The 17,458-nt window shown below is 43.7% G+C and overlaps 1 protein-coding gene across 1 annotated transcript; it reads left to right on the plus strand.

Moving 5' to 3' along the window:
• The first annotated feature begins 181 nt into the window (after positions 1–181).
• On the plus strand, positions 182–14,009 carry HAL (histidine ammonia-lyase). Its single transcript, XM_051608905.1, has 20 exons — positions 182–541; positions 987–1,047; positions 1,223–1,250; positions 1,535–1,609; positions 1,714–1,786; positions 1,872–1,938; positions 2,118–2,155; positions 2,234–2,359; positions 3,259–3,398; positions 4,223–4,270; positions 5,296–5,443; positions 5,527–5,622; positions 5,741–5,799; positions 6,563–6,643; positions 7,861–7,926; positions 8,029–8,194; positions 10,691–10,825; positions 11,886–11,994; positions 12,099–12,168; positions 13,195–14,009. The coding sequence occupies exons 1-20, from the start codon at positions 295–297 to the stop codon at positions 13,342–13,344; spliced, it is 1,983 nt and encodes a 660-aa protein (XP_051464865.1). The 5' UTR covers positions 182–294; the 3' UTR covers positions 13,345–14,009.
• The last annotated feature ends 3,449 nt before the right edge of the window (positions 14,010–17,458 follow it).

The following is a 17,458-nucleotide window of genomic DNA, read 5'->3' on the forward strand; positions in this document are numbered from 1 at the left end:
ATTTCTGTGTTCCTGAGGTGATCTTTGGAAAAAAATTCCTGTGGAAATAGGGGTAGTTTTTTGCCTTTCCATGAAAAGGGTGTGCTCCCTGGGTTTGGTTTGATTGGATGAAGTCAGCTGGGTCCATCGATCTCCCTTATTTGCAAAGGAGGGAATTTTGGGGGTGGATTTTCCTCTATCTGATTGCAACACCGGACTCCAGCTAGACACTGCTCTCCAGGCTGCTGAGTGGCTAATGCAGGGAAGCTGCAGGCTGCAGCCCTCTCGGACAAGGGACAATAGTGGAGAGAAAGCATGCCGAGATACACGGTACACGTCCGAGGGGAATGGCTGGCAGTGCCTTGCCTGAACAGCACCAACACCATCCGGTGGCTGGGGAAGGAGGCTGTCAGGAGGTACATGAAAAACAAACCCGACAACGGGGGATTTGCCTCGGTGGAAGAGGTGAAATTTTTCATTCGAAGGTGCAAGGGACTTGGCTTGCTGGATCTTGATGATACGGTGGAGGATGCTCTAGAAGACAATGAGTTTGTTGAAGTGGGTAAGCAAAACCGTGGGCAATGCTTGGCAGTGTCTGTGTTGGCATCTGAGTCAGCAAACCGGAGTTTAGTTGATCTAAAATCACATCTCAGAGTCTGTGATTTTCATGGAAAAATACTGAAATGCACCCTTAGTTTTTCAGTATAGAACTATACAAGAAATGGAAGCTAGAGGATTCCATATACATAATTTGTATGTGATACCAAATGTGCTATATGATTGTATGGGCTATGGAGCACATGTCCAAAGGCTGGGCAGCTCTTTGGCCTTCAGAGTACCTTAAATAAACTACATAGTCCCTTTTTATTTTCCTAGAAGTATGTAAATATATTTAGGGCTGCTAACAGCAAATGAGAATTCTTACTGGTGTATATTGCAAGGAATAACAAATTCCTTTATATGTACAATACAACTTAATCCTGTTTGGTTTTGTGTATTTCTTCTAGTTATAGAAGGGGATATAATGTCTCCAGATTTCATACCATCTCAGCCAGAAGGAGTTCATTTGTATCCTTTTTTGAGCATGTTGTGAACATTTTTTATAATTCCTGATTTATAATTTCCTAGATTTCCCTGTTCTTTTAGAGTTCCTTCATTCTTAAAACACATTGCCAGCTGTAATTGAATGGCCACTACCTGTGAAATCCTGTTTGCCCTTTGTTTTCCTTCACAGAATTCTCAGATACAGCAAATACCGAGAACCAGAACAGGTAGGAATCACCAACAATTTTACAACTGGGTAACAAAATCCTGCTGTTCACCAGAATGTGCTGAGAGTTGTGCTACTGCAGCATTTGGGCTGTGAGGTTGGCTGGGCCTAGGATCCTAATATAATGTTATTATATTTTGTTAGTGAGTTCCTGTCTTATAAATGAGTGTGAGTGAGCTTCCTGTCATTGCTGAGTTTTGTTTGGTGGTGTTTTTTTTAATTCTGCTTATTAAGCAACTTGGTACATATATGTATCCCAAACTAAATGGTGATTCTTTGGTGTAGTATATTTCTTTAGATGGCAACAGCTTAACGACGGAGGACTTGGTCAATTTAGGAAAGGGGCTCTACAAGATAAAGGTAAAGATTCTGAACAAATGCAGCTAAAAATTACATGCTTATCTTTCTACAACGAAAATGCAATAATGACAGATAAACTAATGTTTAAACTCTTCACATTTTAGCTAACACCGGAAGCTGAAGCTAAAGTCAAACAATCACGAGAAGTGATTGAAAGGATTGTAAAGGAACAGACAGGTAAATATTTTCATCTCTTAACTATTAATTGTTTAGAAAACTTCACTGAGTTTCCTCCTTAACCAGCAGTGTGTGTTTCTTGCAGTTGTTTATGGAATCACCACCGGGTTTGGAAAGTTTGCCAGGACTGTCATCCCAAACAGCAAGCTGAGGTAAGTTGTGTGTGCAGCTTTCTCCATCCTTCTTTTCAGGAAAGGAAGAAGAAGGAGCAGTTCAACCAGTACATTTATCCTATGTAGTGAGATGAGAGGGCTGCTTCGGTATTTCCCTCTGTTTTGTTCAAAATAAAACTTATTTGGGTTTTTACCTATTTAATTTTTTTTTTCCATAGGGAGCTTCAAGTGAACTTGGTTCGTTCACATTCTGCAGGTAATGAAAAATGGCTTTATGTGTTTCCCTTTGCTGCTGTTGGTAGACAGTTAGTAACCCAGAGTGTTACTGTTTCAGGTGTGGGAAAACCTTTGACCCCAGAAAGATCTCGCATGCTGTTGGCGCTGAGAATCAATGTCCTAGCAAAAGGATACAGTGGCATATCCCTAGAAACGCTCCATCAAGTTATTGAAGCATTTAATGGTAAAAGATGTTTAAAGAAAATCCTCCTTTCCCTTTTTTTTTTTTTTTAAATTTTTTTTTTTCTTTTAACTGTTTCTTTAAAGGGTGTAGTTTAATGGGTCAATCTAGAAAAGTTTGTCTTCCATCTTGGTAGTTGTGAGAGATCAGGACTAGAACTTGACTGTACAAGCTCACAACTGGAGACAGTTCTTCTGTTGAAGAACTTGGGCTATGAGAAAAATAGACAGAAAAAGCTGAGAGAAAGGGATGTAACAGTGAGAAGTTTGGGAAATGAGCCTCTGAGAGGTCAGGAAATTAGACTAAGCTTGCCTAAGAACATGACTCTGACTCTGAGTGAGCTCTTCTACAAGGGCTCATCAAGTCTCTAACTTTTGTTCAAGTGGGTGTGTGCTAATGTGTGTGCCAACATCTTTAGAGATGCCAGGATTTGGGGATGAAGGTATTACCATGTAGAAAACAGCATATGTTGGTCCCTGATTTTTCTGCAGTTCCCTGTGCTCCATTTCTTCATTTCCACTTGTTCAGTACTCAGAGGACTAGGGTGGGGGAAGAAGGCTCAGGAGGTAGATTTGTCCACATCAGGTGGTCACCCTGCTATGGAGAGCTGAGGGGAGTGATGTTCCAGCTGTCTGGCTGTAGGCGCAACCATGCCGGGCTGTGGTCCCCCCATTCCAACCCTAAATGCAGAACTAAAAGCAGGAGGGAACTGATTTCTTTATAAACCGCAGCTAGCCTGTGACTAGGGGCAAATCCCAGTCTGTAATGAGAGCAGTCCTGTTGGTGCCCTTGACCACGCTGAAGGATGTTACTGTGACCATATTGATGCTGGCTTCTCTGTTTTCCAAGGAGTGTATTGAGGGGGAAAGTTCCAACAGGAGACATTTTTGTTTTCTTTCTAGCATCCTGCCTTCCTTATATCCCAGAGAAAGGGACAGTTGGAGCCAGCGGAGACTTGGCCCCCCTCTCTCATCTTGCTCTGGGATTAATTGGAGAGGGAAAGATGTGGTCCCCAAAGAGTGGCTGGGCTGATGCTAAATACGTAAGATTTGTGCAGCTGATCACTTCTTTTCTGCTTGCTGGTTCATTTGCCAAATTGCATGTAGCCTTGCAAGAAAGAGCTTTGGCTCAGAATAATAATAATGTAAAAGTTTTTTGATTATTTGTACCAGATTGAACTGGGACTAGGTTGCATTTATCAATTCATCCTCTTCCTTGAGAAGGGTGGACCCATGAGAATGGAATAACTGACCTGCATGTCACTGGAGCAGAACTGAATATTCAGCATGTTATTAAGTCCTAAAGAAATATCATGCCATAGTATTGCAATACAAGATACCACAGTGACATTGTTTAGGACATGGAGAGAGGGACAGGATATGATACCAGCTATGAAAGTACTATTACTAGATCTTCAGCTCCATTGTAGATTTTCCATAGAAAAGGGTTGGGGAATCGGTTATAAAGGAATAGTTTATGCCAAGCCTAACCTGCTATGAGGCAGGGTGAAGGCAGAACTAGGTTCCCAAGATGTTCTCAGCCATCTCTCCTATTACTATGTCTTGTGAGCTAATACATGGTAGGTGTTAATAGTCTGTGACAGTATCTTGCTTCAGTGCTCCTACTGCCTTCTTTTACTGGCCCTGGGAAGTGAGATGCTAGTTTGGAAGCCCAAAAAAATTGTGTTCTTTATTTCTGCAGAAAAAAAAATAAAATAAATGTTTGTGATATAAAGCTCTTTTTGTCCCATCCCTTAAGGAATTTGTTAATATTTTTATTTACGCAAACATTTACGTTTTAGAATCTTTAGTGACTGAATTACTGAAAAATATTTTTCATTAATTATCTTGTCATTAAACATCACAGGTCCTGGAAGCCCATGGTCTGAGACCAATTACCTTGAAACCAAAAGAGGTAAGAAAGTATAATAATGCCACCTGATAGAAAACAAGCATAGCCAATCACTAGTTGCTTTATACTTACAATTTAAGCATGAAATAAATTAATGGTCACTTGAAATCAAGCTCTAGAAGGATATTAATGAATCATTATTGGGAGAAGGATTCACCTCTCATAGTGTCACCCTACTGGACTTGACAAGTCAGACCTGAGCTTGATGCTTGGATTGTTTCTCTGGTGGGTGAAGAGAGACAGGCATCTTCAGGAAAGACTCTGTATCATCCTGAAACAGCTGTCAAAGAAGCCCTCTTGAGGTACCTATCTGCCCTTTGACCACAACAGATAACTGATTCGAACCAGGCATCTGAGTTCTAGATCATTAAAACTGGGTGACATGAATCTCACTCTAAGCAAGATTTGACGGCTACAGAGATCTCTGAGAAGGGGCTGATAAGATAGCTGTAAAACACCACCAGGAGCAAGAAGCCAAATCCAGCATCTCCTAAAGGCAAATAGAAGCCTACCGTGGGTCTTATGTTTGCTTAGAACAAACCTGAAGCTAGTTTCAATTGAACTCAATATTTTAAAGCAGTTGTAACTTCTAATGCTGTTTTAATTCTCCACTTCCTCATTATGATTGAGTTTGCACTCCCCATGCTCACAGCTTCTTTGGCTTAACTAATAGCTTAAAAGAAATTAATAAAAGAAGCATTCCACTTCCAAAGGACTGAAAAAGAATAAATATTTCCTGTACTTTTCTTACTTGATCTTAAAATAGTATTAAATAAACCTTTTGCTTGGAACTAGTAGAGCTCCAAGGGTGTCTACAGTGACTTCATAAGGTCATGAACATAGACAATTTATGTAGCAAAGATGCCCAGTCAAGCTGTGCATTTTATGATTTCAGGGTGATCCAGAAAGCTGAGCAAAGGTCTTCAGCTCATTCATATTCAAAGGAAAATTATCACAGAGATGGAGAATTATCACAGCATTGGGAATAGCTGCAATGAATTTGCTTAACATCTGCTCTCTCTGTGAAGGGTCTGGCTCTCATCAATGGGACACAAATGATCACCTCATTGGGATGCGAAGCGGTTGAAAGAGCTGGTGCTATAGCTCGACAAGCTGACATCATCGCTGCCCTTACACTTGAAGTCTTGAAGGGTACAACAAGGGCCTTTGACACTGGTGGGTACTGGGCCTTTCGTGCTTCTCTGCTTCACAGCTGTTGACAAGGGAGGCAAAACCTAACAGTCTACCTTGTTCTATAGATATCCACGCAGTGCGCCCACATCAAGGGCAGGTCGAGGTGGCGTTTCGATTCAGGTCCCTCCTAGATTCTGACCATCATCCATCAGAAATAGCAGGTGAGCGATCTTAACCTTCAATCTCTCAGGTTACCAGGACAAGCTGAGTCCTTCAACAGAAGCCGTATGCTTTTGCGTGAGGAATATTTGTTTTTTTTCCCTTCCTTGTTCCTTCTAGAGAGCCATAGATTCTGTGACCGAGTTCAGGACGCGTACACAATGCGCTGCTGCCCTCAGGTGAAAACTGACTTTTATTTCCTTTCATAGCACTAGATAAATGATGGCAAAGTTCCCACCTCAGAAATACTTTCAATTATGCATTGTCTGACTCCTTGAGAGGAAGTGCTTTTATTTTGATTCTCCCTCATTTTAAAGTTAGTATTAATGAAAACATGTAATTCATTGACCCCATCCATGCACCAATGGCAGTGTCTAACAAAGCTGTGTTCAGGTGTTGGGAGCAGGGGAAGGTGCTGGTTTCTGGGGTTGCAGGCTTTGAAGGGTATTTCTTCTGCAGTGTGGAACTGGGAAAAGGTGTTTCCAGAAGCAGCCAGAGTGTCGTATCTCAAACTTACTAGAAGAACCCAATCCCATGAGTTTTAACATGAGCAAAGCTATTACGTTAGTGGAGTGAATAGCATTACTTAATTAATGAGAGGGGTTTTTTTCTGTGGGGGCTTTGTAAGGCCACTTCTCCCCACATAACACTTCTGCCACTGAATAATTATCTTCCATTTAGAGTAAACAAACCCAAACGTGTAAAAAAATTATGTAGTCCAATTACCCTTTCAGCAATACTGCTGAATCTAATCTTCTGGGTGTCTAGGATGGGCAGTATCCCACAGTGATGCTCCTAATTTTAAAAGCAAATCCAAGACCATCTTAATGTGTGGATGTAGAGACTGGGATGATGGACAGAGGGTGCCTGAAGCTCAGTCAGCATCCTGAAGATGAACAAAGTATAGATACTGAGCTCAGGTGCTTATGTCTTTTGTTCTAGGTCCATGGAGTTGTAAATGATACAATTGCTTTTGTGAAGGACATTATGACGACTGAAATCAACAGTGCCACAGACAATCCTGTATCTTTTTGATAACTCTATTTCTATGTAAAATTCTGCTTGGCCCTTTTTATAATTTTCTTCTATATAGTTTTTTTACACAGAAGGCAAAAAAGTCTTAACTGGTTTTGGTCAATAACTAGCATTGGTTGCAACAGCAACTTCTCTTCCTGTGTGCTGGGGCAAGGAAACCACACGTGTATGTGGTTTAGTGCATGTTAAATGTTTCCTAGATTAGATTCAATATACTTATATTGAATATGTAGATAGACGGGTCTTGGAAACCAAATGGATGTAGGCAGATGGTAACTTGTCATATGAAACATCTGCTGGTGCAACAAAAGTGAAACATGCACTATAGAGCAAGATTTGCACTCAGGGAAGGCAGACAAATGGCTGTTGAACCTCATGGTGGCTCAGCCTGGTAAACCCTGTGCACAGTTCTTGCACTGAGCAAGGCTGGATTCCTCTCAGCAGTGTAGTGATGCTGTACATTATCTCAATATCTGATAAGCATTACTGCTTGTACCCTTGTCTAAAATCCAAATAGGGAGAATCTACCAAGGATCTGAGGAATTATGCTAGGATCCAAATGCATGTGTTTCTTTGCACCCCTTACCACCCCAAATCAAAGACCCCATTTTATGCAATCTATTTGGAAAAATACGCATCAAAACTGTATTTACAGGTTTCACAGGATCATAGATCATAGAATGGTAGGGGTTGGAAGGGATGTCTGAAGATCATCAAGTCCAATCTCCCTGCCAGAGCAGGACCACCTAGGGCAGGTCACAAAGAAATGCATCCAGACAGGTTGTGAAAGTCTCCAGAGAGACTCCACAACCTCTGGGCAGCCTGTTCCAGTGCTCCATAACCCTTACAGTAAAGAAGTTCTTCCTCATGTTGAGGTGAAACTTTCTGTCTTCCACTTTGCATCCGTTGCTCCTCGTGCTATCACAGGGCACAACTGAAAAGAGACTGGCCCCTCCTTCTTGACACCCACCCCTCAGATATTTGTATACATCAATAAGAACCCCTCTCAGTCTTCTCTCAATTTGGAGAATTGAGATTGGGTCTTCATTTTCTGAAAAGTGAGCATGCAGAGGTAATATAGTGTACTTGCAAATAAAAGCCTATTAGCACAAATATTCCTTCAGTTAAGATATTCTGCTTACTGACAGACATCTGTTATGTAAACTGTATTTCACTCGTGTTTGTGCCTTAGCTTCTACTTAAAGATGGTGTTTGCTGAAAGAGCAGAGACCATTTCTGGAGGAAATTTCCACGGTGAATATCCCGCAAAGGTAATTAAGCATTTTGACAAAGGGAAAAAAAAACCACATTTTAGTTTCTGTTTTGTTTTGTTTTTTTTCTGTCATCTGGTTTAATGAGATCTTCTTTTATAGGCTTTGGATTATTTGGCAATTGGTGTGCATGAACTTGCTGCAATTAGTGAAAGAAGAATTGAGAGGCTCTGCAACCCCTCACTCAGTGAACTGCCTGCATTTTTAGTCACTGAGGGAGGTCTGAACTCTGGCTTCATGATTGCACACTGCACAGCAGCTGCCCTGGGTGAGTGCTTGAGCAGTATCTTCAGGAGAGCAAGCCAGAAAGACCAATTTATACTGAGGCAGTTGTAATCTGATAGTAGATACAAAGGCATCTCATTCCTGTTTTCCATCTCTTCTCCATGTACTCTGTGCTGTTTGGGTGCAGCTTGAGCACTGAGAGCAGCTGCAATTATTTCAGCTTGTGATTTTCTGTTCTGCACTGCACCATGGAATGGGCATGTTTAGCACTCTTGAGTGTGGAAACCCTTAGGTGGACTGTGGTGGGAATGCTTGCCTGCTTGCATCTTTATGGGATTGGCAGGGAATGCTCTGATTTACAGTCACCAACATCAGAGCTCTGGTTGCAATCAGTGACAGGAACCTGCAAATCAGCTCAGATACAGCTGTAATGAACAGCAAACAGTGCAGGCACTGTCTAAGCCACTCTGCTGAACCTGGAACCTCTGCTTGAGTAGTTATGGTCTGTAAGCAGAGGATACCTCTTTTCCTCACTTCTCAGTAGCACAGGGGCACCACGTTTCTCAAAGCTGGCCCTGATACCCTAGTACTCAGTGTCTGCATTTGATAGCCAGGTCTGTACATCAATACCAGGCTCCACAGTCCTCAGCAGACTGGAGTTCCCAGGGCTGGTTATTGGAAGAGCGCACAAAAAATAAGCATTAGTACATTTTTCCTCTAGTACTCATGACTAAGGCAACAAGAAGCCAGCTTATCCCTGGGGTATCACAGCTCATAGGTTCAGGAAAGCATGAGCCAACATAGAGGTAAATATGCTGTGAGAAGATGGTAAATTAAAAGAGATGTGAACAGACAAAGAAAGAGAGCAAGTCAGACAAATGTGTAGATAAACATCCTGCAGGAAAAAAAGTCAGTTACCTAAATGGATGTAATAAAGGACCCCTGCCTAGAGGCTGTTTTTGGGAAGTGGGGCTGGGAAAGGAGCTGAAGTACTTGTCCCCTTGTTCCAAGGCTGGAAGCTTTTCATTTTAGCTGGGCAGATTTTAGGATGGCTCCAGGCCTCAGTTGTTACTTGGCTTCAGGTTTTGCAGCTCACTTCTGCAGTCTGGAGTGAGAGATTCTGAAGTGTTTGTGGTCTCTGCTGCAGGGAATGAAAATGACAGCCCTGCCTCCTAATCATTGCTGTGCTGACACCAGGAGTCCGTGGGTTAAAACCATCTTTCACTGGTCAAAATAGCCAGGAATTTTGCTAAAAGTGAGGTCTGCGTTTTTTGGTGTGTTTTTTTTTTTGTTTTTTGTTTTTTTTTTTTGGGGGGGGGTTGGGTTTTTTGTTTTGTTTTGTTTGTTTGTGGGTTTTGTGTTTTGTTTTGTTTTTTGTTTTTTTAATAAGGTATCATTAGTATTTTTAAAGTCACTGTGCCAGTTTCTCAATTGTTTGTGTACCAGCTAATGTTGTTTACTCCCAGGCTTAATAGATAATGCTGTAAAAAAATTGCAGCTGTTCTGCAGAGCTGCTGGATGGGTCTCTCTCTTCCTCTCTGGTAGCAACTGTGGCTGCCAGACCCAACAGTTTGCACCCACATGCAGCCTCCCTGGGACCTGTCATTGCCTGCCTGAATGTGCCAGCTGGGCTCTGGCCCTGGACTGTGTCACTCCAGCCTATTTGCAATTGGTGTCACCACCTCTCTGTTGCTCTTGTTGCTTTTCTGCAGCTCCTAATTTGGCCAGAGCATTACACAGCATCCTGCTGGGCTTCAGAAAGGAAAGGTCTGCTTGCAGCCAGGGCACTGTGAATGCAGACATCTCTTCTGAAGAACAATTTTCAGCCTCAAATTGTCACTGGATGGTGCCTGCAGCCATTTTCCCTTCTCTTTTGGGGACAGTTTAAGAGCATTACTCCAACTCTTGCATGCAGCCTTCAGAGCTGGAGTCCTCCCACCTTCAGGCGTGTGCATGCCTGGAGGATGGATGTGGGCAACCTGGTAGCAAGGTGAGGAGGATGGAAGAGAATTTGTAACAGGCTCCCACAGCACCTTCCTGGAGCAAATTCTGCAAGTGCCTCGTCTTCAAATGAGACCAGATGGTGGTGTCCAGCTCTCTTATTGAAATCAGGGTTAGGGGCCATGTCTGTGACCAAAAACAGAGGGAAGTGATGCTCTTTACAAAGAGTTGCCTTGAAGTAACTGGCAAGCCCAAGCTTGTATTTCATTTACACTCTCCACTCTTTTTCTTCAGTTTCCACCAGGCCTTAGAGCCAGAGCAACCCAACCCTGGACACAGAGGAGCAGTGAGCAGTCTTTCTATATTTGGTTAATATTTGCATCTAAAGACTGATATTGGTGAATGTGTTCATAGGCAATGGTAGTTTTCAAGGTGTTCATTATGAATTACTCTGTCCAGCTAAAACATCAATGCCTTCTTGAAAGAGGAGCCATAGTTGGGCCTGAGGTTGTGGACAGGCTCTCTGCTCCAGGTTGGCCATTGCTTCTGCTGCCTCATACCCATTCTGTCCTACATTCATTGTGCTGGATTTTTGCAGTTTCTGAGAACAAAGCCTTGTGCCACCCTTCTTCTGTGGATTCTCTCTCAACCAGTGCTGCTACTGAGGATCACGTGTCCATGGGAGGATGGGCTGCAAGAAAAGCTTTGAGAGTTATTGAACATGTGGAACAAGGTAAAATTAAAATGGTGATTTCCAGACAGACCTTATGTATGTAACTAAGTGAAGATATTAGAACCATTCTTGTTAGATAAACTTTAACAAAAAAGGAGTTATTGCATCTGAAATATCTAAAAAATATATGAAGTACATACTTTTATAAGCATTTGGATCTTTCTACCAGAATTGAGGTAAATCAAGCACTGAGTGTTTCCTGTGAAACAAAACTGCTTACTGCAGGACACTCAGCAAAAATTTCCTCTCTTGCTTACAAGGACAGATTGCTCTCTTGCTTTTTATTTACTTATTTATTTGGCAGATGGTGAGCTTAGATACAGATGTCAGCTGTTAGTGGAAAAGCAGAGTAATGCACAGCACACAAATACTGAATTCACCCACTTCAGTTTATACGTTTGAGACTTAGTTCTACAGAAATACATTTATTGTGTGCAGATACATGAGTTTGAGAAACCATGTGTTTCAACAATGTGCTGAGAAACAGTGTGTCCTGGACTCAGTTGATTCACCCAGTTCCTCGTGAATTGGTTCATGAAAATGAGAAAGTAATGCCAGTAATGATCAGGTGTGGGGTGGGCAAATGGTGCAAACTCCTCTAGACAGAAGACCCTCTTCCAAAGCTCTGTAATTCTACTCATGCTTTCTACATGGGCCCTTGCAATTTTCATTGGCGGAGCTTTTATTTATAGCTCAGCCCCCTTTCTTCTCTATCCTAAAGAGGTTTTCTGATTTATTATGGCCATTAATTTGAGTATTCAAGATACCGTGGAAGAGATTCCTATGGATTTAAGACTCCGCTGGCCAGGAATTCTTGGCACACTGAAAGATCTGTACAGCAGAACACCCAAAATCTGCCTGCTAAGATGCTGGGTCCTGGCACCATCCATAGGATCCTGCTGCTGGGGGCCTCTCTGGGGTGCGTCGACCCACCGGTGTATTCACATTGCCTGAACAGACAGCATATTGGCCGGAACAAACTCCAGGGGTAGCTTTACAAGGGAATCCTCGCCTTGAGTTCTACCTGCCGAAAATTCCTTTTGCCATTCTGATTTCCTAGTTCTGGCTATCGAGCTGCTCGCGGCCTGCCAGGGCATCGAATTCCTGCGCCCTCTGAGAACAACAACCCCACTGGAGAAGGTCTACGACCTTGTGCGCTCCGTTGTGAGGTAAGACCAGGTCTGCACCTCCCCCAGAGGTTACCCCTCTGGAGACCAGCCTCCAGCAGCAGTGGTTAATGTTTGGCCAATGTTCACAATGCGTCTGCTTACAGGCCTTGGATGAAGGATCGCTTCATGGCCCCGGACATCGAAGCAGTTCACAGGCTGCTGGTGGAGCAGAAGGCAAGTGTTGGCTTTCAGCACGCGCAGTAGGACTCTCCAGAGGCGTTTGGTGTAGCTCTGCTGTGGAAATACCCTCCGTGCTTTCACTGGATGGCCTCGCTAAAAGCGCCCACTGCCTGGGGCAAATCCACCACATTCCCTGAGATTTGGTTTTCCTTCCTTTTAGGGGGATAGGTTTATAAATCCATTCCTAAACTTGCCCCGTGTAATAGATAGCTTACAGTATTAAATCTGGCAAGGTCCAGATGTAAGTCCAACTGTGAATTGTTAGAGGGCAGGGTCCTATAGCCCCACAGATGTCCAGAGGAACGGGCAGTATCTCCAGATGGTGATCCTCATTCCTGGCACTGTGAGTGTTCCCCAGCCTTGAGGCCCTTGGACATCATCTGGAAGCAATAAGAGGATGTAAATGAGGGAATAGAAGTGGTTAAATGTGTTAACCTGGGCCAAGAGTTTGTACAGCTGCAGGATCTATCTATTTTATCTGTTTCTAAAACATTAGTAACAGAAGAACTGAGGAGAATAAGCAAATGGGAGAAGAAAAATCCCTTTTTTGCCTTGCAGCCCTTACAGAGCAAAGTCAAAGGAGAGTCAATGTAGAAAATTTTCCTCTTCTGCTTTAACCCCAGCTCTGTCCCTTCCCTTTTTATTTTGTCCATGCCAGCTGCCATTATGCATAAAGGGGACAGGCCCCTTTATGACCAAGTGGTTTTGTAGCAAGTAACAGCAATTCTCTCCCAGCTGCTGCACAGAGAGCATTAACCTGGTAACAGACAAGACTCACCATTTTCACCTTGAATGCTTTCATCTTGTACCCCTGGAGCTCCACCTTTTCCTGTCCCCTGTCAACTCCATCCACACACTCTTCCCTAAACCTGGAGTACAGCATGTCTACATGGGCCTGTAATTCTCACTTTCATGCCAATAACTTTTCTACAGGGTTTTCCCAGACTTGTGCATTGATGTCTTCTTACCTGACCTTTTGCTTTGCCTTTGACTCTGCTATTTCACTTTCTTGTTTTGCAGGTCTGGGAAGTGGCTAAACCTTACATAGAAAAGTACAGGAGGGAACACATCCCTGAATCAAGACCCATTTCACCAACAGCTTTCACCCTGGGATCAATGGAAATTAATAAGGGTGTTGGTCATGACCATAGGCATCAGGATGATCTTTAACAGCCGTGGTACTCTGGTAGAGAGCAGATCCTTTCCCGAACCTTGCCTGAGGGTGTCTGTTCTAATTGAACTCAAAAAGGTTTTTCCAGGTGACACAAAGGACCTGACTGTCTAGCTCAGGACCACGTGCAGATAGTAGAGGGATGGCTCACTAGGTTTCTCAGATATGAAAGACAACTTTGTCACAACAGTGTAGTTTTGACTGAATTTCCTGAGCTTCCAAACCTAAAACATTTGGACCCCTGCTGAAACCAGTGGATGTTTTGCACAGAACCTTCTGTATTTGTCTTGTCAGCTCTTCACTTGCTTTCTCTTCATCTGTGCCAATGATACCAAACAGCTTAGGTTTGATATTATCTTTTTTTTTTTTTTTCCTTTGGGTAACTAACTGCTGTGGTCCCCTTCATTCCGCTATGAGCAAAATTAACTTTACACTAAATTCTCCTCTCTGTTGCAGATCATATGTGAGGTACAGGTTCTTGCATAGCAAGAACATCTTTAGAGCAGGTGTTTCACAAATCAGAAAAGCAGTGTGCATAAAAATGTGCTGTGGAGATCGTTGCTCCAGAAAAAATATATTGTATTCTGGTGATAGACTACACTTAATGCAGCTTTCAAAGAGCTATGGGCTCACACGTGCAATAAATAAACTGAGGCTTCACGTACGACTGTAGCAATCTGTTTTCCTGTCATACATGATGCTGAAAATATAGGGCAAAAGCTTGACATGGAAATAAGGAGAACAAGTGGAACAGGAGTCAGGAAAGGGGGAGGAGGAAGAGGTGTAGGAGCAGGGAATGTGAACCAGTGCTGAAGCAATAGCTCCAAGACACTCCCATGGCTCACCCGGTGCCTGCCTGGCTGCTGAGGACCCCATGTCATCGTGTGCTCCATGTTGCAACACTGGCTTCTGGCACAGGCTTTATTTTGCAAGCAAAGAGTAAAAATTCAGACTTCACATCACCATGTGGTGATGACATGGTTAACAACCTGCTTAACAACCACCAGCCTTGGCACCACTGGCCACTGATTCCTGTGGCTGGTGGGGGTCCAGCATGAGCTGGAAATCTTCTTGGGCTACTGGCTGTGCTGCAGGGGGCAGCCACAGCACTGGTGTGGGGCTGCCCTCGCGTGTCTCTGACCTGCCACGCTCTGAGGAGAGGACTCATGGCTGTTGGCAAGCTAGCAGGGAGACATCTAACCTGGCCAGAAAACCTGGAATAGGACACCCACCCACGGTGTGTGAGCTCCCAATTCAACTTCTTTCTTCTGCTGCTAGTTTACAGCATCTCTGGCCTCTGTTTCTCCCTTATCTGCCCAGTTAAGTCCCTACCTTTTCAGCTTGAGGCTCTCTGTAGCAAGGCATACCTCAATCTCTCAGTTGTTCCATTTTGTATAAAATCAGGTAATAATTAAAATCAAGTGTAAGAGCAGCCAGACTTACGTCTTCTAGACTAAACCACTTGCCTTCAGCCTCATGTTCTGGCTAAACAACACGGCTCCTTCAGCAGCAAAGCAGGCAGAAGTTCCATCCTGCTGCGCTGTGACCTTCATCCCACTCCCAGCCACCGTGGCAGCCGGCGTGGTGAGCATGGTCACTGAGGTGATGAAGAGCAAACAGACTGAAATCTTGCTGAGTGACAGTGGGGTGTGCCCTCCCTGGCAGCTGCACAGCCACCGTGGTACCAGCGCTGCAGACTGCGCAGTGGCAGGACAGCACAGCCAGCCCTCAGGAACCACTGAAGCCAGCTGAAGCCTAACCACATCCTCTAACTGCAAACCCGCCACTAATTACAGTCCTGGGGCAAACTCCAAACAGCTACTGGATTTGTCAGGGCAAACACGTGGTTTGAGGTTCCTGTCAGAGCTCATGTGTGAGAGCAGAATCCCCTCACATCAGTAGTTTCAGGCCATGAAAGCCTGTACTCTCCAGCCAGAGAGTATTTGAGGTTTTCCTTATGTGATCTTAGGCTCTCAAATGCCTTAGGCACTTCAGAGAGGAGGTGCTGGGCATTGCTTCCCACTCATCTCAGCAGTTTTGGCTGCCTGGGACCAAAGGACCACCAGCACACACTGTAGCATGGTGGCCTCAGCTTACACCACACCTACACCGAGCTGAGAGGCACCAAGCCGGCTGCATGCTGCATTTCTGAGGTGCCTGCACTCCTACCCTGACAGCTTTCCCCAAAGGCCTGCACTGACATGATTTATGAGTGCTATCTTGAGCTGAATGGACTGTGCAGTCACGTGCTTCAGATATTCTTCAAACCTCTATAAAAACAAGGGTCCACGCCCACATCTGGTGCAACATCTGCTTGCAGGAAAACTCAGCTAGTGCCAGGAATGCCATGACGTTGTTTTAAAACCTGTTTTATTTGGTTAGCCTGGCTTGATTAAAGCATGAACAAAGATACTCTATGGGGTAGCTTATATATTTTGGATGTTAACATACATGCCCAAGGTTCAGGGAGATCAGAAGGTCATAATAAAGCTCATACATATTTGTGATAGTTTTCAAATATCTATTAATGAGACTGTTGTCCCTGGGTCTAGCTCACTAAAGCACTCTGCTCTGTACCACAAGTTACGTTATCTGCTTATATCAATAATTATTTTTATGCTACTTTCCTCATGCTTTCCATGTATAGTTTTTATACTTCACCTCCATAAAGTTAAGCCCTTTTGTTTCTGCAGCCACCGTCCATTTGAAAGGTTGAAGAAAAACCTCAGCCAGAGTGCAGAGACCTTCCCTACCACACAGTCTCTGCTTAGACACTGCAGGAGCTTAACTCCAGAGCTGTATCATGCTTTTTTCTATATACCACATCCTCAGGTGATGGTTCAAGTCCCAGAAAAAAAACAGTAGCTGAAAGAGAGCTTAAAAAAAAAAAACAGGATCTTACATTTTGAAATTGCTCTCAGTAGGAGGCATCATACTCAACTTCATCAGAAACATAAACTTACATGAACAAACATGTCTCGTTATTTCAGATTCAGCCTAAAATAAGTAAGATCAGTCTTTCTGGAACATCTGTATGAGATTGCAGGTGCTCTTTTCAGTTTCAAGGTGAATGAAATTTTGAGAGGCTGCAGCCACCAGACCTCCTTGGGCTAAGTGCTGCTAGGGGTAAACTGTGAGGTTTTTGCATCACTGATTTCCAATAGTAGGCTTAAGTCAACCCCTAACCTACAGTAAACTCCAACTTTGAGCAGCCCATGAGTGATGTGCCTGATTGCATTTTCCTCACCACCTTTTTCCTGTGCCTCTAGAGCCTCACAGGAGCTGCAGGATCCTCAGCAAGGGAAGATACTGCAGATCCGAGGGCTGGAGCACCTCTCCTATGAAGACAGTCTGAGAGAGCTGGGGCTGTTCAGCCTGGAGAAGAGAAGGCTCCGGGGGGACCTTATAGCAGCCTTCCAGTACCTGAAGGGGCCCACAGGAAAGCTGGGGAGGGGCTTTTTACCAGGGATTGTAGTGATAGGACGAGAGGTAATGGTTTCAAACTGGAAGAGGGGAGTTTTAGGTTAGACATTAGGAAGAAACTCTTTAGTGTGTGGGTGGTGAGACACTGGAACAGGTTGCCCAGGGATGTTGTGTTCAAGGCCAGGTTAGATGGAGCTTTGAGCAACCTGGTCTAGTGGGAAGTGTCCCTGCCCATGCAAGGAGGTTGGAACTAGATGACCTTTAAGGTCCCTTCCAACTCAAACCATTCTCTAATTCTATGATTCTATGATAAGCTGCTAAGCAGCACCTTGCTGGGCTCCTCCTGAGCACCTTGCTGAGCTTCAAGTCTACAAAACCCAGGACATTTGTTATTTAAGTTAGGTAAGATAATTGCCTCCTACCACAACTGTGGGTCCTGGTATCTGCTGAGTTTGAGCCTGAGCAGACACAGGAGCTATGAATGTTTACTCAGGATGCTGTGGCCTTCCAGCATCAACAAGTGCCAATCCAAATGTTCGTCTGAGCCCCTGGCCCTGTGTCACAGGTCACTTGACATCACTCTTCCCAGTAAATCTTACTTGGATCCAAACTTTTCATTCATTCATGGGGTTTTGGTTTGGTTTTGGTTTTTTCCAAGTATAATAGTTTTATAGATTAAAATTGTATAGG

This window comes from Apus apus, chromosome 1 (genome assembly GCF_020740795.1).
Source record: "Apus apus isolate bApuApu2 chromosome 1, bApuApu2.pri.cur, whole genome shotgun sequence".
NCBI classification, from domain to species: Eukaryota; Metazoa; Chordata; class Aves; order Apodiformes; family Apodidae; genus Apus; species Apus apus.

What these genes read in the sequence shown, in the direction of transcription:
- HAL (XM_051608905.1), top strand. Translation starts at nt 295, where the DNA reads ATGCCGAGATACACGGTACACGTCCGAGGGGAATGGCTGGCAGTGCCT. An exon ending in ACGGTGAATATCCCGCAAAG is followed by an intron (nt 7,927 to 8,028) that starts GTAATTAAGCAT and finishes CTTCTTTTATAG; the next exon opens with GCTTTGGATTATTTGGCAAT. An exon ending in GGCTGCTGGTGGAGCAGAAG is followed by an intron (nt 12,169 to 13,194) that starts GCAAGTGTTGGC and finishes CTTGTTTTGCAG; the next exon opens with GTCTGGGAAGTGGCTAAACC.